We start from the raw sequence: 26,923 nt of genomic DNA on the forward strand, positions 1-26,923 counted from the left end.
CAATACTGTGTTGTAATATGCCAGCAAATTTGGAAAACTCAGCAGTGGCCACAGGACTGGAAAAGATTACTTTTCATTCCAATCCCAAAGAAAGGCAATGCCAAAGAATGTTCAAACTACAGCACAATTGCACTCATCTCACACGCTAGCAATGTAATGCTCAAAATTCTCCAAGCAAGCCTTCAACAGTATGTGACCCAAGAACTTCCATATGTTCAGACTGGATTTAGAAAAGGCAGAAGAACCAGAGATCAAATTCCCAACATCTGTTGGATCATAGATAAAGCAAGAGAGTTCTAGCAAAACATCTACTTTTGCTTTATTATCTACACCAAAGCCTTTGACTGTGTGGATCACAACAAACTATGGAAAATTCTTAAAGATTTGGGAAGACCAGACCACTTTACCTGACTCCTGAGAAAATCTGTATGCAGGTCAAGAAGCAACAGTTAAAACCAGACATGGAACAACGGACTGGCTCCAAATTGGGAAAGAAGTACATCAAGGCTGTATCTTGTCACCCTGCTTATTTAACTTTTACGCAGAGTACATCTTGCAAAACGCCAGGCTGGATGAAGCACAAGCTAGAATCAAGATTGCCGGGAGAAATAATCAATAACCTCAGATATACAGATGACACTACCCATATGGCAGAAAATGAAGAGGGACTAGAGAGCCTTTCAATGAAAGTGAAAGAGGAGAGTGAAAAAGTTGGCTTCAAACTCAGCATTCAGAAAACTAAGATCATGGCATCTGGTCCTATCACTTCATGGCAAATAGATGGGGAAATAATGGAAACAGTGATAGACTATTTTCTTGGGCTCCGAAATCACTGCAGATGGTGACTGCAGCCATGAAATTAAAAGACACTTGCTCCTTGGAAGAAAAGCTATGATCAACCTAGGCAGCATATTAATATGGTTTTTCACTAATCATGTATGGATGTGAGAGTTGGACTATAAAGAAAGCTGAGTGCCAAAGAATTGATGCTTTTGAACTGTGGTATTGGAAAAGACTCTTGAGAGTCCCTTGGACTGCAGGGAGATCGAACCAGTCCATCCTAAAGGAAATCAGTCCTGAACATTCATTGGAAGGACTGATGCTGAAGCTGAAACTCCAATTCTTTGGCCACTTGATGTGAAGAACTGACTCACTAGAAAAGACCCTGATGCTGGGAACATTGAGGGCAGGAGGCGAAGGGGACGACAGAGGCTGAGATGGTTGGATGGCATCACTGACTCGATGGACATGAGTTTGAGCAAGCGCCTGGGTTTGGTGATGAACAGGGAACCCTGGTGCGCTGTAGCCTATAGGGTCTCAGAGTCGGGCCAACTGAGTAATTGAACTGAATGCTATGTCAGGAGACTCACATTGCATTACCTAAGAGAGACCTGATGAAGCCCTAGTTCAATAGAATCTGAGAAAAGGAGACTGTGATAGAATTTGAGCTGTCCTTTATCAGAGATAACTTGGCTGCATTCCAAACTGAGGCAGGTATTCATTCAGTTTTGGGTGATTATGAACAGATCTGTTATAAACATTTATGTGCAGGTTTTTACGTGAACATAAATGTTTTAATTCTCTAGAGTACAGCCCAAGAAGTGTGATTGCTGGATCATATGATAAATGTATGCTAAAGTTTATAAGAAACTTTCTAAGCAAACTGTTTTCCAGTGTATCTGTATACCATTTTGCATTCTCAGCAGCAAAATATGGGAGTTTCAGCTGTTACTTATACTTGCTAGAATGGTATTAAGCATTTTAAAATTTTATCCACTTTATTGGAGAAAGATAGTAGCATCTCATTGTTGTTTTAATTTGCATTTTCCTAACGGCTAGTGGTGTTAAACATATTTTTGTGTGCCTATTTGCCACATGTATGTCCTCTTCAGTGGAGTGTTTGTTCCAGTCTCTTGTCCGTTTTTTAGTTTTGTTGCCAAGTTTTGAAAGGTCTTAGATGCATTCTGTATGCATGCTTTTCACATCATATCTAAAAATTCTTTAATTCTAGGTAGCACATATTTCCTCCTGTTTTCTTCTTAAGTGTTTTACACTTTGCATTCTATTGTTAGGATCTATGATCCATTCTGAGTTAACTTTTGAATGAAATTTACAGTGAGATTTAGTTTTGGTTTTGATATCCAGTTGTTCCAATACCAGTTGTTAAGACAGTTCTTTCTTTATTGAATTAATTTTGCAAATTTGTTGGAAATCAATTAGCCATATCTGTGCAGGCCTGTTTCTGTTGGTCTGTGTCTGTCTGATAACACACTATCTTGATTACTTTATAGTAAACTTAATATTAAGTCCTAAATCAGGTAGTGTGATTCTTCCAACTTTATTATTTTTCAGATTTGTGTAGCAATATTTTTTACTTCCTTTGCCTTGCCATGTAATTTTAGAATCAACTTATCTATATCAACTAAGGAGAATCCTGCTGGTTTTTATTACAGTTACATTGTATCCATAGATCAGTTTTGGGAGAATTGACTGTTTGTCTATGTAGTGTTTTCCAGTTCATGACCACAGTATGTCTGTATTTAGGTGGTCTTAAGTAGTCCCATCTGTGTCTTGACGTTTATTTACCTACCATCTCTGTCTTTCCCCCACCCCACCCCCACCGAGTGGATCTTGTGCCTAATGTTAAATAGCAGTGGTGAAAGTAGGCATCTCTGCTTTGTTCTGATCTCCCAGTTAGTCTTTGACTATTAAGTGTAATGTTGGCTGTAGGTGCCCCTTTCTGTAAGTGCCCCTTTCAGGTTGAGAAGGTTTCCTTCTATACCTAGTCTGCCAAGAATTTTTGTTATGAATATATGTTGGATTTCATGAAATGCTTTTTCTGTATCAGTGGATGGATGTGATCATGCGGTTTTTCTTCTTTATGCTGTTAATTGATGGAATTGGCTAAGAGCTGAGGAATAAGACAGTGCAGAAAAGAAAAGAAAAAAAAAAAAAAAAGAGGAATTCCCTGGATTTCAGACTATATTGAGTCCAAGCCAGGGGATGATGGAGGGGGAAAAATGGTAAATTCACTGCTGGTTTGGTGATAGCTTAACTTCTTCCCCAAATGCTTTAGTTGGTATTTCCTTTTTGCACTTCTTAGATGGCTGCTTTATTTATTTTGTCCAGGTTTAATAGCCCCATTCAGTGGGAGAAACAGGGTAGTGTGTGCTTACTACATCTCACCTGGAACCAATCTATTGTTTTTACCTTCTCAACAATTTACAGACATTATTAAATTGACTTGCTGAATTTATATAATTTTAAATTTGAAGAATTAAGGTTCATTTGTGGTCATATGATGGATTTAGGTATTGTAATATGTAATGATATTTTCTATTTAAATATAAGCAGTAATTGCTGTGAGACAGATGTACATAAAACTAAATTATAAGAATAGTTTAAACTGATCTGTTTCCTGAGAATTTCTCTTTGACTGTATTTTTTAATATCATGTGTTTTGAAACACTGTTTCAAACTCACATCAGGTTTAAATGTTGAAACTTTTAGAACTAGTGATACCACACTGCTCGTTCAGATAAATAAAATGCTTGTGTACCTAGCAAGGGCTCTGGGTGGAAGTTTCCACTGGAGGCCGAGTAATGAGGCATGAAGAGATGGAGGAGGGGCAGATCTGAGAAAGGTCTCATGTGGATGAAGCTGTGGAGATGCTGAGAGGAAGAGCAGAGAGAGTGGGATGGGGGCTTGTTTGAGACCTTTACTCAGAAGTGCAGGAGGAAGGCCTCTGCAGGCATCTGCAGGCCCCCCCAGTGCCAGGAGGAAACAAGCTTCAGTAACATGTACCTACTGCAGCAAGGGGTGTAGAGGATGAAGATGGGGCAGTGCCATCAATGTGTTGTCTGATGACCTTGGAGAAATTTTTCAGTTAATCAGTAAGCAAGCCGAAGAACAAGAAAAATGAGAATGATGATGGGATATTGTATTATATACGTATGCATGCTCAGTCATGTCCAACTCTGCAACCCCGTGGACTGTAGCCCACCAGGCTCTTCTGTCCATGGGGTTCTCCAGGGAAGAGTACTGGTATGGGTTGCCATGGCCTCCTCCAGGGGATCTTCCCAACCTAAGGATCAATCCTGCATCTTCTTGCATTGGCAGGCAGATTCTTTACCACTGAACCACCTGGGAAGACACATTTTGTTTGATTTTCAGTTCCTTGACCATGAGAGCAGTGTTAATGTATCTTTATTACCCATAACACTGCACATAGTAAGCATCCAGTTAAGATTTCTACACTTCTGAGTGACACTCTGTTACCAGCAGTGTCTGCACACTCAGTGTTGGTTAGAGACTAGCAGAGATTGTTGGGTGAGGCTGGAGACAGAGAAGGAAAAATGCACTATCGAAGAGCTGTTGTCCTTTTTATCAAAATCTGAAGAAGACTCTCTTGTTATCCTCTTTCATTTATAATTTCATTAGGTTAAAGCATCTGCCTGCAATGCAGGAGACCTGGGTTCGATCCCTGGGTCGGGAAGATCCCCTGGAGAAGGAAATGGCAACCCACTCCAGTATTCTTGCCTGGAGAATCCCATGGAGGAGGAGCCTGGTGGGCTACAGTCCACGGGGTCGCAAAGAGTCAGACACGACTAAGCGACTTCACTCTACTGTTTATAGCTTTACTTACTTCCAAAACTGATGAGGCAGCTAAAGGGTGGCCAGAATAAAATATGAAAGTCTTTAGTATATGTTCCCTTGAACAAGGATCCTTTTTTTTTTCTTTTTCATTAAAGAACTAAGGAATATCTTGCTAATGTGCTGTTTTGGGCTGTTGGTTTTGGAATGGAAAAGATAATGTGTCTTCTGAGCCACCCATTTCTGTTTGTATTGATTATTTTAGCTGGTTTTCTTTTATTCCATGATACTGCTTTATAGGAGCAAGTAAGAAATATGACATCCACTGTTGATTTCAAATGAAGAATCACTGGTTCTTAAGCCTGTGTTTGTGATTTTTTTTTCAGGATCAGAATTCAGGCCATAAATGAAATTGGAGCTGGACCATTTAGTCAGTTCATTAAAGCAAAAACTCGGCCGTTACCACCCTTGCCTCCTAGGCTCGAATGTGCTGCTGCGGGGCCTCAGAGCCTGAAGCTGAAATGGGGAGACAGTAACGCCAAGATGCACACTGCTGATGATATGGTGTACACACTGCAGCTGGAGGACAGAAACAAGAGGTGAGGGGCTTAGGGGTTCATCCGAAAAATCCATGACTTTGGCTTATGGGATGAAGTCTTCCCAGTTCTTTTGGCCTCCGAAACACTCCTCGCCCTGTTGAAAGACTTCCTAGTATTTGGGTTCTGTACTTTATACTCAAAGTTGTATTCCCCACTTGGAATTTTCTAAATTAAGAATCTAATGATCCTGATTTCCCTATAGATGATAAATACATGTTTGTTTGTTTGTTTTCCTTTCATAAAGCCAGAAAAATGGAGAGAAGTTCTCTGAAAGGAAAACGGTCAAATTCAAGTCCCTGCTGTGTAATAGTGTTAGATTAGTCATGAGTGCAGAGGGAAATAAGACTCAGGAAGGGATGTTAACCTCTTTTAAATATTCAGTAACCATCAGGACAAACATGTTTACCAGTCTGAAATAGCTGTGGTGATGTACAGATGGGGACTGTGCTCTGTAACTATGGGCAGTGCAACATAATATCAAATTAACTAGAGCAAATAGGAGTTTCTTTATAAGATTCCATACTCAGGAAACACTCTTGGTGACAGAAATCATATCCAGCCTTTCACATAGTATTTATTTAACCTAACTTCATTTCCTCTGAGAATGGCCGATCAGAAGATGGGCAGCTGACCTGTATTTAGGAATAATTCAGTTGTGGAGCAAAAGTTAATGACAGAAAGTTCTGTTACCAAAAGTTCAAACAAGAGTCTCAGCTTGAAGGAGGTGGGAAATTACCATACAACCAAGACAGCCTTTTGGGGTAGACATGCTGCCCCTTCCTGCACACAGCTGCTGAAGCAAGAATCAGGGTATGTGGAAGCGTCTCTGTCATTTCCCCTTAATGCTTCATGGTACCCTGCTCTTTCATGTGGGGACCTGGTTCTTTTTCAGACCCCTTCCAACCTCCACCTCTGCTCCGCACTTGAGTCCTTTGATTCAGGTGCGCTCAGTGGAGTCCCGCTGTGTGGAGGGCATTGTTGCAAGGTGGGTCCTCAGTGGAGACCAAGAACAAAAGGAAGGCCCTGCCCCGTCTCCAGGAGCATGATAGCAACCTACACATCGTCAGAGAACACTAGTAGAATTGGAGAAAAGTGCTCTGGGAGTTTGAAGTGGGCAGACATAGGGTGTAAAGTGCAGAGACTCTCTGGTTGCAAAGAACAGGAACAGCTTTGTGAAACAGGCCACGTTTGAACTTGACATTGAAAGACCTAGAAAACACAATAGTTTGACTTAGAGCAAAAAGCGATCATCCTTTAGGAAATGAATCCTAGTATAGAAAGAACAGAAAAAGTAAGCTTCTTCTGGGGAGATTCATTAGAGATCAAATTCATATTCATTTGCAGACAAGATCATTCATCTTACCATGCCATGTGCTTTTGGATGCATTTTTCACAGGCTCATTATTTTATTGGCAGGAGACTCCTCAACCTTACTGGCAAGAAGAGGAACTATGGACTAACAGAAATCATGATAAATATATTAAGCTAGCATTTGGGGAAATCTGTAAATGAGTCTTTTTTCCTGGGCTTTTGGCTTACACTGGTGGTCCTGAGAACCTTCCTTAGAGAATACCTTCTAGTTGTACTATTTAGAAAAAAAGCAAATTTCCGAATCACTGTGGAAGCTGGAGGCAGAATTGGGATCTGAGCCAGCACCTCCTGACCTCCCTGTGGAGCTGCCTCTGCTGTTACCTCCAAGAATATGGGGAGATTGACAGCTCTGCACTGTCCCCAGTGTGCTGCAGCCCTGTCCTATGCAAGGCAGCAACCTGAGGGACCTTGTAGAGAGAACCGTACAGATGCTTAGAACAAAGCCTCTGTGAGTGCTGGTCCAAAGAAGAATACTGTTGTGAGGCATCTGAAAATGTCAGACAGGAAAGAGTGCAAACCCTCGTAATCAATCCATGCTCTTCTCTCATAAAAAAAGGAAAAAAACCTGGCTTGTTAAATAAATGACTCATCTAAATTTAAATGGCAGTTTAAGAAAACTCACCATTAGGAGTAGTATTTTTCTTATTTTTATGAGCTAGAGGCCAGATTTATCTTTTTCTAAATTAGATTTGTCAGTGTTCTCAGAAGTTATCAAAGTGATGGGGATAGAGAACGTAATAAATTCTCATTTTATTTGTGGAATTATTTTCCTGGGATTTAAAAGGGTGAAACGCGGCCTAATTTGAGTCTGAAGATGACCTTCCTTGCTGTCTTGAAACGGAACTGTTGTCATGAATGGTCCCATGACTCCAAGCCTTTGACTTTGGCTCTTGACTACTGAAGATTAGGGAGAAACACTTGGCATTGGATAGATCATAATACTTGTACTTAGGTCTTTGTCAATTCTGCTCCCCTTGAAGTTATTTAAAACTTGGATATGGCCTATCCAGTGAAAGGAACAGCATTTTCTTCCAAAATGACAGCTGTCTTTTTAATTGAAATTGTGGTTGCTAGAGTGGTTTCTAGTTGTGGCTTTTGGGAAAAGTGTTCACATTCTTTAGCACCTGTACTGATTTCATTAACCACCAATTAGTTTCTGTTATAGATGTGGCAAAAATATCATATATCCTTCTGTGGCCAAGATGAGAACCAGAGTTTGTGGTGTTCGTGTACTTACTTAGCTGTCAGCTCTCAAAATATTTCTTTTCCCATGTTTGCCTGGCTTACCAGTTACTGTGGGCATTTGGAAGGAGTGCCACAGTGTCTGAGTTTTACCACTGTCCTTGGTAGCCAATGCAAGTAATCTGAGTCTTTAAACATGAAGCAGCAGCAGAACAATGAAAATGTATAACGCCGTGCTTGGTAATTGTCAGATTAAAGAGTTGAGTTGATTTCAGCTGCTAAACTATTGCTCCCGAGTTTTCCATATCCATAAAATAAAGGAGTTGAACCAGAAGCTGAACTCTAGTCCAGAAAAACTTCCACCTTTTTCACCTTAAAGCCGTGAATCTCTGTAGATTCTTTGTGAGTTAAATCCAATTCAAAAAGGTGTCTTTTGTAAATGATTAGAGAATGTTCTCTTTTTTTCTTCATGTTTTAGCTTCTACTTTTGATAAATAAGAAGAAAGATACTAACATTCCTTAAGAATGACCACTTAATGGCCAAAATCCTTAAGGTTTTGCATCTATGATGTGCTGGTTTATTATGTTTAATTTATAGAGCTCACAATCAAAAAAATCTGACATGGCCCAGAGATTTCTAAGTATACTGTTTGGCCAAAAATGTATTTTCAAACCCTCGAAAAGGCACTACTATTTATCGAGCACCTACAAAGTGCCAGGCATTTATCAGCATTATTTAGTTCTTGAATAGATCACAGTCTAGTGGGCATAGGTAGAAGAGACAGCAGGTCATAGTGTGAAAGGCTGAAAGACTGACATAAGCACAGAGTGTGAGGGAAGGTGGGAGAATGGCATATGCTTTAGGCCGAAAATTGAACAGAGAGGGCTTATTCAGAAGGTAACAGGCTGGACGAGTCTTAAAAGAGTATCAATCCATATAACCTCATGCTGGAGAGCTTCAGGATGGAGACCAGCGAGAAGGACTCAGGATTGGGTGGAAACCAAAGCTATAATCCTTAGGAAACAGAATGTCCTACCTAGATCTTCGTGTAAATGGCGTTCTATTCTGGTACTTTTACACGTGGATTTTTTTTTTTAAACTTTGGGCTGCTTCATGTAAATAAGGGCTTCCCTGGTGGCTCAGCTGGTAAAGAATCCACCTGCAATGTGGGAGACCTGGGTTCGATCTCTGGTTTGGGAAGATCCCCTGGACAAGGTGGAATGTCTACGCGCTCCAGTATTCTGGCCTGGAAAATTCCATGGACTGTATGTAGTCGATGGGGTCACAAAGAGTCAGACACGACTGAGCAACTTTCACTACTATAGGGCACCTTGCCCAAATCCTTGCTTCAAGGTAAGTCCACCTAGAATTCATCCAGCTCACTGGGACTTCCTGTGTGGAAAGTTTTTCCCCTTGAACAAGACATTTGTTTCCCACATACTCAAGATTTTGACCCACAAGGTTCCCAGTCCAAGATCACTGATTATATATTTATGCAGCAGCCTCAAAGCAGGACTAAGTTTATCCCTAGCACTTAGATTATGATCACTCAATCATCAACTTTTTAAAAATTACTACAGTGTGCTAGGTCTTGTGAGGTAGGTAGCCTGCCTATAAGGAGCTTATCTTGCTGAGGAAATAAATTAATGTGAAAAAACAAGCAGATAACACAAGAGATTTTATTTAATTTCAACAGAAAAACAAAAATTATGTTAGTTTGGCTATAGAGTGATTAATTCTGTTATTCTTAACAGATCTAGCATAGATCCAAATGTCTTTGTTTTCTTTATATGCAAGAAAAATATATATCCAAAAGTAAACATTTTCATAATGCTGCATTAACCTAATACAGGGATTAGAATAACAATATCAGCTCATGCATTTTAAGAGTATAATGTTGTAATGATGATTTTGAAGCAGCATCTGTCTGTGTTACTGAAACAAAATGTTGATGCTGCCCTAACAGAATTTGAGTTGATGCTAACTCTCATCCTGACCCTGTGGGACCCTGTTCCTGATAATTATACACAGCACTGAGGCAAGAGGAACTTAAGTTCCAGGAATGCATTTATGGTTAATCAGTTGTTCAGGTTACTCAGACACCCAATGTATTTTAAAGCAAGGCTCCAGCCAAGTGGGGATTGGAGAGAGGGCTCTAATAGAATTGGATAATTGCCACTTGTTCTCCATTTAAATCAGCCCTTGTGCCCATGACACTTTTCCCGTTAGCCAGCAAAATTGGGGGTGGTTTGTAATGTGTGCAGTATAATTGCCAATTCACTGTTAGGGACAAAAAGTAACCTGCATGAAGAAACCGTAAAAAAATACACACTAGGCAACAAATAAAAGTGGCCACAGAATATGAGCACTCCGGGAATGAGCGCATGCCTATTATAGAACAAACTCCTGCTTGTATTTCTCAGAGAATGTTGTTGAATTAAATGAAATAGATGTTAACTAACTCAGGGCCTACAAAAGACCTTTGGTGTTCATTTCCTTTTGCTTCTCTGGATCAGTCTCCGATTCACACGACCATCCTTGCTGGGTAAATGGCATTTTTATAACCTTCAGTCACCGGAAGGCAGTTGTAGTTCTGGACAGGGATGTCAATTCTCTGTTGTAACCCCACATCCGTTACTAAATTTCTAAATGACTAGAGGCATGTCCCTTAACTTCTTTTGGCCTTAGTTTTTCCATTTACAAAATGAAGCTAGTGATACCTGTCTTCAGTCCCTGACTGATGAGGTGGGGGAGGGGGAATTTTTATTTCTTTAAAAGGGCGCATAAAAATTCATCACGCAAAATGAAAAATATTACTAGTTTATTTTGTTTCAGGCTGAAATGTTCTAAGCACAGCCTGAGGTGAAGGGTAATAAATGAACTATTTGAGATCTTACTTGCACCAGAAGTAAAATTCAGACTACAGTTTTTTCTTCTATTTAAGAATCGAATTTCTATTTAAAAAATAAGTAGCAGAATGGAAGTAGATAGCATTTTCCATTTCATTTTTTCCTAAATGAGATAGGATTGAGGCAAGGCCTCTAAAATAAAAGTAGACTAATAAAAATCTGGAAGACTGAGAAGAATACGCTTGAAGATGAGATTCCCTGCCCATATTAGAAAGCAAAGTAAGAGAAGAGTTTCAAAGTTCTCAGGTGGTCCTTAGAGATTCTAGTCATCCTTGCTTTGAATATAAGTAAATTTCTTTTTTGATATATATCAAATGCAGTGTGGACAAAAAGATGCAGATAGTCTTATTCTATGTACAGAATTTCAGTAGCTATAGTGACATTTTACTTCTTAGAAAAGAAGCATAACCAAAATGTATTGCAGTCTGGTTACTCATAACCCAAAAGGTCCATGTGGAGCTGGGAACATGAGGGTTAGGAAATTAATGCCTTTCCTCATTGGTCTTTTGGAAATCACTCTTGGCACTTGAGTGTTCAGTCTCCAAACTGGCACTCTCAGCAACGTAAGAACCAGCTTGGGAAAAGAACCTTCCTTGCCTCAGGTGTCCCTACTTGGTACCACCTGCTGCCATCTGCTTCTGCATAGAAATGGTGGGACTCTGTGTTCTTGCTGGAGTGAGGGCACATACTATTCATTCCTGTTTTGAACATCCTCCATCCCGAAGATAACTTCAGTAATGTAGGGAATGCACACAAACACACTCAACCAATCCAGAGAAATTAAGAAAAAATGAAGGTAATGGCATGGCATTGCTAAGAAATATAGCTGCATTGAGCTTACTAGCACCTGTTAATTTGTGATATTTCGAAATTGCCATTTGCAGTCATTTGTGGACCACAGGCCATTTTAGGTCAGCAGGTTAGATCATTTTGAGTTCATATTAATGAGCTGCTGTTAGCCTTCAGTGTGCTGATAGCAACAAGAAAGTAAACACAGAAACCTCAGGATTACCTATTTTCTACTATGAACTTGTTATATGCCATCCAGAGAATTCTTGGATTTTTTTTAAACAAAACTGTTTTAAGGAAACAGATTTTAAAATTAAATTATTTGTATATCATTTTCCTCTGAAATGATTTAAAATAAGCACATAAAAATGTAATATGTCTGCATTTTTTTTGTCAGTTGCACTTCGGTGCAAAAAAGTCATCTTTTGCAATATTAAAGCCTAAAATGCTGAGATTGAAAGAATTCCTTGAAAATGTCAAAAATCTGTTGTTTTGCCTTCATAATATATGTTTAATAACAAATTATATGATTTTCTTGATCCTTTCATTTGGATCTCAGTAAATTCCTGCCAGGTGAATAAGACAGTTGTTATCCCAAGTGTCTAGAAGTGGACTGGAGAGCTTTGATCTGTTCATCATGATGGTAACAGGCTCTGCATTGGGGCCAAGGTCTTTGTACCTCGTCATATCTACCATGGAGTACTCAGACAGGCAAGCAGAATAGAGGCATATTCGTTCTGTATTTTTAAATATGTAAAATGTTTTTTTCAATCACTGCTAAATTACCAGCATTGAAACCCACGTGTGTGTGTGGTCATCAGAGGGTTTAGTTTCAAGAAGACATAGTCAAAGCTAAAGCCAGTTGGGGGCAGAGCCATATAGAATTTATTTAAACCATAAACTCCCAGTGACCCACCAAACCTGCCATGTTTATGTTTCCCCTTCCAAGTAAGTATCTGTTTTAGTACACGAGAGCATTTCGTTTCTCCTTTCCCTAAGTAAAAATGCCCAAATTTCCATTAATGGCCAGCATTTCTGTAGCAGCCACTGCTCCGTTTTCAACTGTTGTCATCAGCGATTCTCAGCCTGGCTTCCCCAGGACAGGGTGATGGTATTTACATGCAGTTTTCCCACCAGCTCCAGGAAGCCTAAGGAATGTGGGTGAGGGGGGTGCCCTCCAGACTTCTCCAGTGTTGAGAAAGGAGGTAAATCATCCATGAACCTTGCTGCTTTGTTATTAATAGTATTATAAACAATAACCACTAATATTTATCAAGCACTCATAGGTGCTAGGCAATTTGTAGTGAGTTCTCTCTGCATTTTCCCATTTAATTCTCATAACAACCCTCTAAGGGGGTCGGCACTACTGTAGTACCCATTTTACACAGGAGAAAACAGTTTACTTGGCTTACATTGGTGAAGATCATCAGGCTGTTGAACTCAAACTCAAGTCTGTCTACAAAGATTGATATTACTCATTGTGCCCTCAGTCCCTGCACCAGTGGGGGAGCAACCACAGTGGAGCCCCAGGGTGTTTCTATTCCTGTCCTCTTACTTGGCCTTCACAGGAACCCTAGGTCATGGGACTGATGCTTCCAAAGGCCATGGGCATCGGGAGTTGAGGGTGGAGCAGAAGACCTCTCAGAGGCACTGCCAGTGTAAGCCCAGGGCTCCAGGGAGACCTTTAAGGAGCTGTGATATCACCAGGGGCCCCTGTGGCCTGAACTGATACTAAAATTACTCAGTGACTTTATTCAGCATGAACTACATTCTAGAAACCATGCCACCTGTTACGTATGTAAATGTGTGTGTATGTGTATAATATCTTGTGTTTCTGTAGCACAGAAGCATTCATGTGATATAATAAGCAGTGCAAATTTCATGCAAACTCCCTGGTTACCATTCAGTGGCGGAGGGCGGGGGGCAGTGGGGGATGGTGAGTGTTCTACATCTTGCGCAAGCCGTAACAGATGCAGCCAAGCATCACAAGTTCAGATGGACCTCTTCCTGCTGGGACATGGACTGGTGGTAGCCCCAGCCACCTGGAGAATAGCCTGTGTGGTGGGAGTTGAGAGCCACGGTGGTCCTCAGGGTACCTTGCCCTGACTGGGATGGTTGGTGGCACTCATGGTACAGGGTCTGGAGCCACTGGGCTCCTTGTGTTTAACTCTTACTGTATGTTGGGCTCAGTGCTAAGCTTTTTACCCACATTTCCACAGTTGACTCTCAAAACAACCTATTAGGTGAATACTGTTCCTGTTTTGCAGATAGAGAAATAAGATTAAGGGGCAAATGGTTTGGCAGTAAGGGGCAGGGCTGAGACTCGTGGCTAGTCTTGCTGGGTCCAAGTCCCCTGCCCCTTCCCGTGAGACCAACAAGGGGGGAGAGGGGGAGGGGAGAAGTGAAGGGTGGCCCAGTCTTCACCGGGCAGTAGAGACCAAGATATGCCCCAGGGGAACGTGGACTCCCCACATAGTGCGTCTCTCGTCAGGGGATTGAGGTCTCAGAGTTTCAGCAGCTCCTGCTGGTGAGGTCGGCACTCCAGCTGCCCTAGGTCCTCCCCCTTCCCCGATGACTTCTCATGGCAGAGACGATCTTTTCTAGGGCTTCGGGTGATGCACTGTGGCATGATATGGGTCAGGTCCTTCTAGACGACAGGAGGGCCTCTGGCTGTGGCTCACGTTCCAGGGCTGGTGGTGCATGCGCACGTGGGATCCCAACACTGGCCCTGAGCGCTCTAAACGTAAGGCGGGGAGGTGCCCCTGGGACACCCGGACAGCCGCTGTCCTCCTCCTCAGGGCAAAGCCTCACTCTGAGTCCTTGGTTGGTGTAAAATGTGGAGTCTTCGATCACTGTGTCTTGGGATGTGTAGCATGCTTAATTCTATCACCAAAGGCCTCTGGCTTACTTACTAATGGATTTTAAAAGTAAGTTGGTCTTGGTAAAACAAATATTTGATGGATATTTTTAATCTCTCCTTGAGTGGTTCTAGCCATAGGGTGTTAACCTAGGGAACCACCCAGAGAGGCCACTATGCAACTGGCTATAAAGCGCTGGCTCTGAAGAAGGTTCGTTCTTCTCCTGCCGCTTGGGGTGATAGAAAATACAGAATTGGGGTGAAAGAGGGATCGTTTTGTGTGTGTGTTGGCTTGTGTGCTTTTGTTTTGGTTGGTCTTTATTGTTTGAAAGAGAAGTCACTGTCAGCACATACAGAAGGCTTAGGATCAACAGATACTTGCTTGAAGCCTACTCTGTAGGGTCTGGGGCTCTTACTGAGCTTTCACACTGAATCCCGCCATCTTGCCCACACTTTACTAACCGGTCTGGTGGGTGAGGGTAAACGACCAGTGTGTGCAGGGCAGCCTCTCCCCACGCAGCTGAGCCTTCACCCAGGAGGAAAGAAAGTAACGTCAGGGTTAGCTGTCTTCTCAGCATTACAAAATGACTGTAACACACACTGCCTGGTTATTACTGGTCCAGATCAGTCATGTCTGACTCTTTGCAACTCCACGGACTGTAGCCTACCAGGCTACTCCATCCATGGGATTTCCCAGGCAAGAATACTGGAGTGGGGTGCCATTGCCTTCTCCAGGAGATCTTCCTGACCCAGGGATTGAACCCAGGTCTCCTGCATTGTAGGTAGGCGCCTTACCATCTGAGCCACCAAGGAAGTCCCTTGTATTAACCCATTTAAACCTCACAACAGCTCCATGAGGTAGGTTCTGTCATTAGCTTCATTGCACTGTCCCTCGATGCAAACAAGCACTCTAATGGCAAAATTGTAAAGTTTTTCATTTTCATCACCTGTTCCGCATGCTTTTTCTAAATTGGACTGCATTTTTAAAAGATTAATAAAATGCTGTGGTACGCCAGCAAAACAAGAAAAAGGAACAAAATAGCTATTCTAAAACTGGCAGATTCTGATGAATTTGAAAATTGAAATATTAGAAAATATGCTATTTGCTCAGTTCAGATTATACTACAAAATTAGAGTACTGACTCTGCTTCAGTAAATTTCTTTGTGAATGCGAGTGCTGCTGCCTATGTAGATTTATTGAACTTATTTCAAAAGAAAATACCCTCCTCAGGGCCAGGAATGGGCAGGGAAGCAGCACTTGCTGCTGGTCATCCTCTCGAAACTCCTTTAAAAACCAGGCTGTATTGCAAGTTTATAGTGAAGATGCAACATTTCTCCCTCTCAAACTGTGACTTCCATTTTGTGGTATAATTAAGGGCAATTACTCCAGTTAGAGATTCTAGCCTGAGTGAGGCTGAGTTAATAAATAGCTGTTTGCCTCTAGCATTAGCAAGGGGTATCTTCATTAAAGTGGTGATGTTGTTAGGTACACTGAGTAGGTTACCATGGTATTTATGGGTTTCAGCCTGGACTCTGTCTCTTCCTGAAATTAAAAATGTTCATTCTTCAGTAAAACGTGCTTCTTTACACAGCAAAGCAGAAGGAACATTAAACAGGTGAAATGACTAGGGCTCAGAAACTCCACTGCAAAGGCTAATTAATGCATGGGTACTTGAAGATAAGTATTAACTCTGATAGGTTTTGTAAGGAAAAAAAAAAAAGCTGCTTAATTTCTGTATCTGTCCATCCATCCATCTGGAGGGCATGTTCTCTAGCACGTGGAAAAGCTGCTGCTCTCCTTCAGAAAACCCTGCCCACACACCAGACCAACTAGTTCACAGGGATTTCGTCTAATTAATCTTTGAATACACAGCTTGACACACAACAGATGGCAAGAACTGCGTGCTAAATGAATGCATAAATTCTGCCTACCCTCAGGCCAAATCAGTGAAAGAGACATTTTGAATTGTGTGTGATTGTCCCGCTGACTGACTCCGGGCAGTATTTGAAGACAGTGCATTGTCCCCAGGTGCTGGGACAAAGCGCTGGAAAGTGGGAGAGAATTGGCCTGTGTAGGAACAAGGCATTGTGATTGGATTAACTCCCTTGGCAGTTTTCAGAGTGTCGTCAGGCCAGCAGATTCAGGTTCCGAATCTACTAAAGATCCTGGATAACTTTGGGAAGTTATATATTTCCACAGGTGTACAGTTAACTATAGAAAGGAAAGTGGTAACGTTATATTTTAGTTCTAAGCAATCAGTTTCATTGTGAAATTTTTAATTTTCTAAGACCCTGGGGAAAACACTTAAAATGTAAGGCTTGTTTTTTTCATGCCTTCTATGCCTGTGTTATGGAAAAATTATTTAGCAGAAAAGTACAAAATAGTCCTGATTCAGATGGGAGAAGGATCCATAAGCTGCCAGTCTAAACTGGCCAGCTCGCCTGTGCTGTTTTTCTGTTATTTTGATTAGCCTGATGGATGATTCCGAGCAAAATTGTTCTTTTTTACAGATTTCCTCAAAGATGTGTAGTCTTAAATGTCATCTTTCTAGTTTGAGAAAGGGGCTTTGAAAACTCTTGGGAAGATAAAGGCTAAAATTGAAAGGATTTTCTAGTTAAACCTCAGTTATTTAGAAAATTCTGGTAAAGAGGACATGGTATTTCTCAGGTGCCCAGTTAACATTAACTTCATTGCCTAGTACATAGTAGAAGGTGATTAACATATCAGATTATATAGTATTACCTTATGAAAAATCTGAAATTTGTTTTTATCAGTAAGTAAAAGCATGAACTGATGTTTCTAGAATCTATACCATAATTAAAGGAATCTCATTCTAAGCTTTATATGTTCTTAAATTTGTATTTATTTTTTTGTTGAAGGATAGTTGCTTTACACAATTTTTTTGTTTTTGGTCAAGCCTCAACATGAATCAGCCATAGGCATACATATGTCCCCTCCCTTTTGATTCTCCCTCCCATCTCCTTCCCCATCCCACCCCTCTAGGTTGATACAGAGCCCCTGTTTGAGTTTCCTGAGCCATACAGTAAATTCCCATTGGCTATCTATTTTACATATGGTAATGTAAGTTTCCATGTTACTCTTGCCATACAGCTCACCCTCTCCTCCCCTCTCCCCATGTCCATAAGTCTATTCTCTCTGTCTGTTTCTCCATTGCTGCCCTATAAATAAATTCATCAGTACCATTTTTCTAGATTCTGTATATATGCATTAGAACACAACATTTATTTTTCTCTTTCTGACTCACTTCACTATATAATAGGTTCTGGATTCATCCACCTCATTAGAAGTGACTCAAAGATGTTCCTTTTTATGGCTGAGTAATATTCCATAGTGTATATGCACTACAACCTCTCCGTCCATTCATCTGTCAGTGGACATCCACGTTGCCTCCATGTTCTAGCTATTGCAAACAGTGCTCCAGTGAACAGTGGGATGCATGTGTCTTTTTCAGTCTTGGTTTCCTCAGGTTGTGGGCCCAGGAGTGGGACCACTGAGCCACGTGGCAGCTCCATTCCCCGTTCTTCAAGGAATCTCCACACCATCCTCCACAGTGGCTGCATCAGCTTACATTCCCACCAGCAGTGCCAGAGCGCCCTCCCCACCACACACACATGCCCTCTCAAGCACTCACTATCTGTAGACTTTTTGATGAGAGATTATAGTTGAAAATTTCCCCAACATGGAAAAGGAAATGGTCAATCAAGTCCAAGAGGCTCAAAGAGTCTATATAGGATAAACCCAAGGAGAAACACACCAAGACACATACTAATCAAACTAACAAAGACTAAACACAAAGAATATTAAAAGCAGCAAGGGAAAAGCAACAAGTAACATACAAGGGAAACCCCATATGTTTAACAGTTGATCTTTCAGCAGAAACTCTGCAGGCCAGAAGGCAATGGCAGGATTTATTTAAAGTACTGAGGGAAAATTCTACAACCAAGATTACTGTACCCAGCAAGGATCTCATTCAAAACTGATGGAGTAGTAAAAAAGCTTTTCAGACAAGCAAAAGTTAAGAGAATTCAGTACCACCAAACCAGCTTTACAACAAATGTTACAGGGACTTATATAGTCAAGAAATATAAGAGAAGAAAAAAGATCTACAAAATCAACCCCAAACATTTAAGGAAATGGCAATAAGAACATTTATATCAATAATTACTTTAAATGGAAATGAATTAAATGCTTAAACCAAAAGACACAGGCTGGCTAAATGGATACAAAAACAAGACCCATATATATGCTGTCTACAAGAAACCCACTTCAGACCTCAAGACACATACAGACTGAAAGTGAGAGGATAGAAAAGTATATTCCATGCAAATGGCAAGCAAAAGAAAGGTGGAGTATCAATCCTCATATCAGACAAAATAGACCCTAAAGAATATTACAAGAGATAAGGAAGGACACTTAATGATGATCAGGGGACCATTCCAAGAGGAAGACGTAACAATTGTAAATATCTATGCACCCAACATAGGAGTACCTCAATGTGTGTATTTCTCTTTTATGTAGACATATATTAGATATTAAACTTAACTATAACATAGCAACTGATTGATTATTCAGATGCTACGAAAAGCATTTATCAAGTTGGCCTAATCTGTTGCATGTTTGTATCATAGTTAATTTCTTGTCACTAATAAAAGTTCAGGTGGCTAATGGATGCTGTTCCTCTCTCTAGGTTTATTTCAATCTACAGAGGACCCAGCCACACCTATAAGGTCCAGAGGTTGACGGAATTCACATGCTACTCCTTCAGAATCCAGGCAGCCAGTGAGGCTGGGGAAGGGCCCTTCTCAGAAACCTACACCTTCAGCACAACCAAGAGTGTCCCCCCCACCATCAAAGGTTTGTAGACCATGTATTTCAGTGTGCTATTCTATGAGGAGATGTTGGGATTTAGTGTAGGAGACTCAATTCTGACCTTAAATATGCTCTCCTAATATTTCTCATCTCAGCCAGATAGAATCAAAAGAACTTTCTAAAAGAGAAGATTGGGAAATAGGTTCTACAGGGGGAATGAGAGGCCTTAAAGGAGATGACGTACTGGTGTGACTTCTCTTGAGTACACATAAATTATTATCACAAACAACAGTGAGGCAGTCTTATCCCCACAGGAGATAGATGGACAGAGGGAAGAAAGAGACCAGAGTGACAGATGTTGGGTTAGGAATGCAGGTGAATTGCTGGTGGTGAAATGCCCATGGAGTTTACCACAGAGGTTTGAGTACCTCCCTTCAACAGTTGATCCGCATCTTTGGATGCCCTTGGTGTGTAGATGAGAGGCTAACAAGGGCGGCATCCCCGCCTTCCCTCCAGCCCACAGCTCTCATGGGAAAGCTGCAGCACTAAGCTGTCCTCATCTCCTGGGGTATTTGTCTTGAGGTTTGTGAATGACTGGTTGACTTTCTGCCCACTTCATGGGATCAGGGAGTGAGCAAAAGCCAGTTCCACTCAAGGTCTCCCTCCACCAGATCTGCTCAGTCCTCATCTCCCGCTTTCAGCCACAGAGTACTGCCTCTGCACAGCAGACCCACCAGGCAGACAGCAACAGGGCAAAGCTGGCTCATCCCTTCTCACCAGTGCTGGGCCCAGGTCCAGCCCCTCTAGGACTCTTGAGTCTGCACCCTCCCCTCCCCAGTACCTCCCTCTTTGCTTTATCCAGCTGCTGCCCAAAATGACTCTGAGGCTGACAGACAGACCAGCAGCCCACTTGAACCAGGTTTTACATGGGGTCAAGTGAGGGTTGGCTCTGTTATTTGAGGTGCTAGGCAGTGAGTACAAGTTAAGTATTTGACCCCAAGAGCTAGGCCATTTGAATCACCTGCTTCCACACAAAGAGCTGTATCAGATACACCAGGACATGGAGTGCATTACAGGAGGGTGTGGGGCCTCCAGGGCCTGAGTCAGGGTCTGACTCACATTCTGTTAAGGTTCCCATAGCACCTTGCAGGGTAACTTAGAATCGCTTAGAATCAGTTATGTCCAACTCTTTGCAACTCCATGGACTGTAGCCTGCCAGGCTCCTCTGTTGATGGGACTTCCCATGCAAGAATACTGGAGCGGGTTGCCATTTCTTACTCCAGGGGATCTTCCTGAGCTAGGGGTAGAACCCACGTCTTCTGCACTGGCAGGCAAATTCTTTACCACTGAGGCACCACGGAAGCCCCCTTGCAGGGTGCTCTATGGTAAATGCTTTCCCCGTGCTCCCCTGCCCCTCAGTGGTCCAGAAGCTCTTTGACTTCTTCATGTGACTAAGATACTGATGTAAATGGACGTAGACTTGCTGGGTCACTTGGGTATTAAACGCCCTGGCACTTTGGTGTGGCTTTGCCGCTTGGCTGTAACAGGAGTTCCTACCATGCTGTGGTTCATAGGTTTGTTGTTATAACAGGGAGGTTTGCCACATTTTATCAGTTAGCTAAACAAGTGCAGGGGTCTTTCCAAGACTATCTTTGCCTCTGAAAGTGATTGTTGAGGTAGCTTGATCTTTTGGAAAATACACCGAATTAATAGTCCTCGTAGGTCTTGGTGCTGTTTCTGCAGGTGGACGGTGTCCTCACGCCACCAGTCAGGTCTTCTTCCTCTCACTTTTAGATCAGGAAACTGGCGTAGCTGGAGGACTGTGTGGTTGGCTGAGAGTCTTTATTTCATTTTTCCATAAATTTCAGCCAACTCATACAAACTTTTTTTTAAAGACAACTTTTATTTTTCTGAAATAGTATTGTACAGAATTGAAAGTAGAAACAGCTGCCTCTAAAGAATTCATGTAATTTGAAATTTTAAATAAGGGCATTCAGTAAGAGGAGTTACACATACTAGTTACAAAATGGAAACATATCAGATATTGAATATAAGAAAATATTAGAATTTTATAGCCTGTAAGTGCTTTGCTGCAAACTAATATAATTTCACTTTAGACCAGAATGATGAGTCCAGTAGGTAGAAAATTAAAATATACCAACATAAAATAACTTTTACAGGCTTACCTCAAATGCCACCTGCTCCTCAAACCTTTCTTAGACCCTCACGTGAACGTGGCCTCTTTCCCCTGGAACTCCCTAGTGTTTTCTTTGTACCTCTCATTCTTATCTGGTCTACATTATGTCTGCTTGCTTATCTTTGTTTCATACCTTTCTCTCTGCTTCCCTTAACTACATCTTAATTTCCTTGAAAGCAGTGTCTAGTTTTGCAAAGTACCTAACACAGGACTTAATCATAGAAGGTTCTCATTAGCCTTAAGGAAAAAAAAAAACATGAGAATGCAAGCCAGGTCAAGCAGTTATTAATAGGATAATGAGCAAAGGACTCTTGGCCGTGGCTCGAATGCCTTCTCTTGGTAAAGGGTGCCCTGATAGATTTCTAGGGGGCTGGACAAATAAACTCCCTTCGCAGCGCAGACACAAGCACACTCCTCTTCTCTCAGGTCCTCACTAATATTACTGCAGTACTGACCATTTATGAGATACTTTGAATTTTTGACTGTGGATGTGTGGATTTGTATTTCAGCACCTCGAGTAACACAGTTAGAAGGAAATGCATGTGAAATTTTATGGGAGACGGTACCACCCATGAAAGGCGACCCTGTCAACTACATTCTGCAGGTGTTGGTTGGAAGAGAATCTGAGTACAAACAGGTGAGAACCAGCCTGTGTAGCACATGTGTGGCCTGTCAGTCTGGTTGGCTCCTGGCCTCTGCCTGTTGCTGTGAGGAACTACATTTTTCTTAAAATTGATCGTGGAAACTGATTCACATGTACCCATTACCTGACTCTCTAGGATATAGTAGCTCTAGCTTATGTTCTTACATTTTCAGTTTCTCAAGCATGATCTCATGGGTTTTAAGTTCTATATTTGTATTTGATATTGCCTGTGATATTCACAAGTATCAAACTGTATGTATCGAAAACTGTGTCAGTGATTTTACTCTAGAGGGAAAAAGTGTCAGCCTAATTACTGAAGCCCCTGTTCTATCTGCCTTTTTTATGTAAGTTATAATTGAAGAATGAGGAAGGAACAAGATGACTTATCAGCCCTCAAGGCTGTGATTCAGAAGATTTGGGTCACTGTCACCCTTTAATGTACATAGGATCATATGAGAATCTGTTCATGTGGATTCTGATTCAGTCAGTCTGGGGTCATGGGTCAAGCCCCCAAGTGACACTGATGTTGCTAGTGCATGGACCATGTTTTGAGTAGCAAGACTATACATACCAAATGATAAAGGATTTGGGTTTATTATCCATTACACCCTTTTTGATCCTGATTCTTCCAGAGCCACTCATTGTCTTATCACTGGCTGTGAAAGATTCAGCTACTCTGTAGGTTTCCATAACATCCTGGGAAACTTTATGTGAAAGCAGAAGATAACACTGTTACTCTGTTAGGAAAGCTGAGACCTGCTCCTTATCAGCACTTGTAATAGAGATGTGCATTTACATCAGACTCAAGAAGTTGACGATAAATGCCACCTGCCTTTTGAATCTTTATCATAATTTGCAAAAACTTTATTCAGATAAAGAATAAAGGCTCCAGATACACAAAACAAGTAGAAAAAACGATTCAGGGCTTGTGTTAGTTTGCTGGTTAATATCCCTCATATAATAATAATGTGTAGAAAGAAAGAAAATTTTAGTAAATTTCATAATCCTTTGTTACTTTGAAGTGTCAGATTAAAAAGTGAGTTGCTTAAAACACATTTTGCAAAAACTTGTTTTAAATATGACAGCCACCAGTATTGTTTAACATCAGTGGATGGTTTCACCAGTTTCCACCATTCCTCTTAAATAAGAGCAAATGCACTCATTTCCTTTCACCTTAGAATCTCATTTTATACAATATATTTCATTTCACAGTAAATAATTTTTTAATTTATTATAATTGGAGACTAATTACTTTACAATATTGTGGTGGTTTTTGCCATACATTGACATGAATCAGCCACAGGTATACATGTGTCCAGTCCCAAACCCCCACCCACTTCCCTCCCTATTTCATTCCCCTGGGTTGTCCCAGTACACCAACTTTAAGTGCCCTGTTCCATGCATCAAACTTGGACTGGTGATCTATTTCACATATGGTAATATACATGTTTCAGTGCTATTCTCTCAAATCATCCCACCCTCGCCTTCTCCCAGAGTCCAAAAGTCTGTTCTTTATATTTGTGTCTCTCTTACTGTCTTGCATATAAGGGTCATCATTACCATCTTTCTAAATTCTATATATATGCATCAATATACTGTATTGGTGTTTTTCTTTCTGACTTACTTCACTCTGTGTAATAGGCTCCAGTTTCATCCACTTCGTTAGAACTGACTCAAATGTGTTCTTTTTAATGTAATGGCTGAGTAATACTCCATTGTGTGTATGTACCACAGCTTTCTTATCCATTCATCTGCTGATGGACATCTAGGTTGCTTCCATGTCCTGGCTATTGTAAACAGTGCTGCAGTGAACATTGGGGTACACGTGTCTCTTTCAGTTCTGGTTTCCTCAGTGTGTATGCCCAGCAGTGGGATTGCTGGGTCGTATGGCAGTTCTATTTCCAGTTTTTTAAGGAATCTCCACGCTGTTCTCCATAGTGGCTGTACTAGTTTGCATTCCCACCAACAGTGTAAGAGGGTTCCCTGTTCTCCACACCCTCTCCAGCATTTATTGTTTGTAGACTTTTTGATAGCAGCTATTCTGACTGGCGTGAGATGGTACCTCATTGTGGTTTTGATTTGCATTTCTCTGATAATGAGTGATGTTGAGCATCTTTTCATGTGTTTGTTAGCCATCTGTATGTCTTTTGAGAAATGTCTGCTTTAGCTCTTTGGTCCATTTTTTGATTGGGTTATTTTTCTGGAATTGAGCTGCTTGTATATTTTTGAGATTAATTCTTTGTCAGTTGTTTTGTTTGCTAATATTTTCTCCTATTCTGAAGGCTGTCTTTTCACCTTATAGTTTCCTTTGTTGTGCAAAAGCTTTTAAGTTTAATTAGGTCCCATCTGTTTATTTTTGCTTTTATTTCCATTACTCTGGGAGGTGGGTCATAGAGGTTCTTGCTGGGATTTATGTCAGAGAGTGTTCTGCCTATATTTTCCTCTAGGAGTTGTATATTTTCTGGTCTTACATTTAAATCTTTAATCCATTTTGAGTTTGTTTTTGTGTATGGTGTTTAAAAGTGTTCTAGTTTCATTCTCTTACAGGTGGTTGACCAGTTTTCCCAGCACCACTTGTTGAAGAGATTTGTCTTTTCTACATTGTATACTTTTGCCTCCTTTGTCAAAGATAAGGTGTCCATAGGTGTGTGGATTTATCTCTGGGCTTTCTATTTTGTTCCATTGATCTTATTTCTGTCTTTGTGCCAGTACCATATTGTGTTGATGACTATAGCTTTGTAGTATAGTCTGAAGTCAGACAGGTTGATTCCTCCAGTTCCATTCTTCTTTCTCAAGATTGCTTTGGCTATTCGAGGTTTTTTGTGTTTCCATACAAATTGTGAAATTATTTGTTCTAGTTCTTCACAGTAAATAATTTTACGTGTGTTACTCTTTCAACTTACCTCAAAGATATGATTGGTTTCAGAGTTTCAGCTGACCTGGAGAATGGAGGACCTTTTTTCCTAGCAGGTTTGGTCATCTTTAACACCGATAGAATCATCCTGCCCTATAGCATTGTAAAAAAAGGTTAAAGGACAAAATGTTACAAATGTTACAACGTATCATTTAACACTTAACAATATTCACTTCCCAACAGTACCATTCATCACTGTATTTTATAAACCTTTTCTCCAGCTATCATGCTTTTCTGCTTGTTCTTGGGTAAATGTTCTGCTTCTTAAAGCACACTAATTGCTGTTTTTCATTGAAAAAGCATTATTTATTCAGTATCTATACATCAGGCATTGCCAGAGTATAGGTTAATTCAAATTAGATTTCATTGGGTAGATGTGCTGCTCTGAATCTTGCTGTTTAATGCTAAAATATTTTAACCCATGAACATACAAATACTAATATACAATTACATATATGCTTCAAAATATATTTATTATAAATAAACAGCTATAAATAAGAGTTTCTTGGTGAAAACACAGTTAAACCAGGCGGGCTCAGTAGATAGGAATTAGCAATCTTCTTGTAACCATGTATTTCCTGCATTTACCAAGAAATGATTAGGCAGGTAGTGGTACATGAAAAGTCGCAGTTGAGTCAGGGACAATTTGTACTGAGTTTTTCGCTTCTCCCTATTCAGTAAGCATTAACTTAAGCATGATGTTTTGAGCCCTACATTCACTTGTTCTGGACACAAGATAGGGAATGAAGCCTGTTTAGATTATGTGTGCAAAATAGTGGTTAATTATAGTCCAGAGATAACAGGCTTTGAATTCATAGAGGCAAAGGAAAAGAAAATGAGAGGTCATCATTGCAGAGTGTACACCACGGCAGAGCTGTGGGCTTATAGGAACCACTGCGTATACTTCAATTACAGCACTAATCACACAGGATCCACTAATGTGTGGGCTTGTGTTATTCATTTTTATCTTCCCAGGACTGGAACATAGCTAGGCACTCTATAAATGTTTTTTGCATGCATGAAAGAGGCCTGTTTCAAAGGAACAGGGTAATTTATACTTGCAGTGGGGATGAGAATTAAGCTTGACCACAGGGGGGATTTAGAAGTGATATTTGTAACTTAGGTGGAAAAAATCACCCATCATAGGACAGTACGCTTCTGTTCCCCAAGCTCATTTTTTACAGGCAACATATGGCAAGGGCCAAGGCTTTTGCTGATATTTTGCCGGAAACATTGAGTTAAACTCTGTAATTAGCTTTCTTTTGTTTAGCTATCATGATGTAGGGTGAGCAGCTGGTTCTAATTATGAAACAGTCTATTAACTTCAAGTATTAAGTCCTCACCTAAAGTTTTACTCTACATTAGTATGTATGCATATATTGATTTGGCTTTTCTGCCATTTAAAAAGTCTTTCAAGCATAAGCTTTTTTCAAGAAGCTTAAAAGTTCTTTTCAGTCATTAATTGTAAAGCATTCAAGAAAAGAATGAAAATTGTGTGTATATGCAGGTGACTTTTTTCACCTCACAAGACAGGACATAAGCAGTTTTATAATCAAGAAAGTGAAATTATATACATTGGTATTCAGACAGCAATGATTTTTATATAAAGTGTATAAATATGAACACTGAAGGTAAGAAAAGGGTAACAAGCTATAAGAAAGTATTACCTATTGGGGAGCCAAAATTTGTGACATATTATTAATACTGTTGCTGCTCAGATTTATTGCATTAAGAAAACCTTTGAAGCATCTGAAAATTCATAGAGCTCCACCTTTAACTTGATGGCATCTCTGAATTTATTTTATATCATTTTTAAAATATAGTATTGGGACATGTATTGATTCTTTATGGTATCACACAAGGTACTGTGAAGAAAGATCTTCTCTTGACCCTGATGGAACAATTTTAAAGACTTGGAGTCTGCATGTTTTTTTAATGGTTTACAGTTTAATTCCCTAACAGAAATTAAACATGCTATGACTATTTTCATAAAGGTTCAAATCCTAAGCAAAGTAAGAATAGATCAAGATGGAAATA

At 40.5% G+C, this 26,923-nt stretch overlaps 1 protein-coding gene across 2 annotated transcripts in view; it reads left to right on the forward strand.

The window, feature by feature from the left end:
- The window catches only part of FNDC3B (fibronectin type III domain containing 3B), a 356,356-nt gene that overhangs the window by 321,425 nt on the left and 8,008 nt on the right, over positions 1-26,923 (forward strand). For both annotated transcript variants that reach the window (XM_040248765.1, XM_040248772.1), the window contains exons 23-25: positions 4,980-5,192; positions 19,011-19,177; positions 21,839-21,966. In XM_040248765.1, the coding sequence (XP_040104699.1) occupies positions 4,980-5,192; positions 19,011-19,177; positions 21,839-21,966 (508 nt within the window). The remainder of the gene's footprint in view (positions 1-4,979; positions 5,193-19,010; positions 19,178-21,838; positions 21,967-26,923) is intronic.

The sequence above is a fragment of the Oryx dammah genome, unplaced genomic scaffold (assembly GCF_014754425.2).
Source record: "Oryx dammah isolate SB20612 unplaced genomic scaffold, SCBI_Odam_1.1 HiC_scaffold_2, whole genome shotgun sequence".
Taxonomy (NCBI): Eukaryota; Metazoa; Chordata; class Mammalia; order Artiodactyla; family Bovidae; genus Oryx; species Oryx dammah.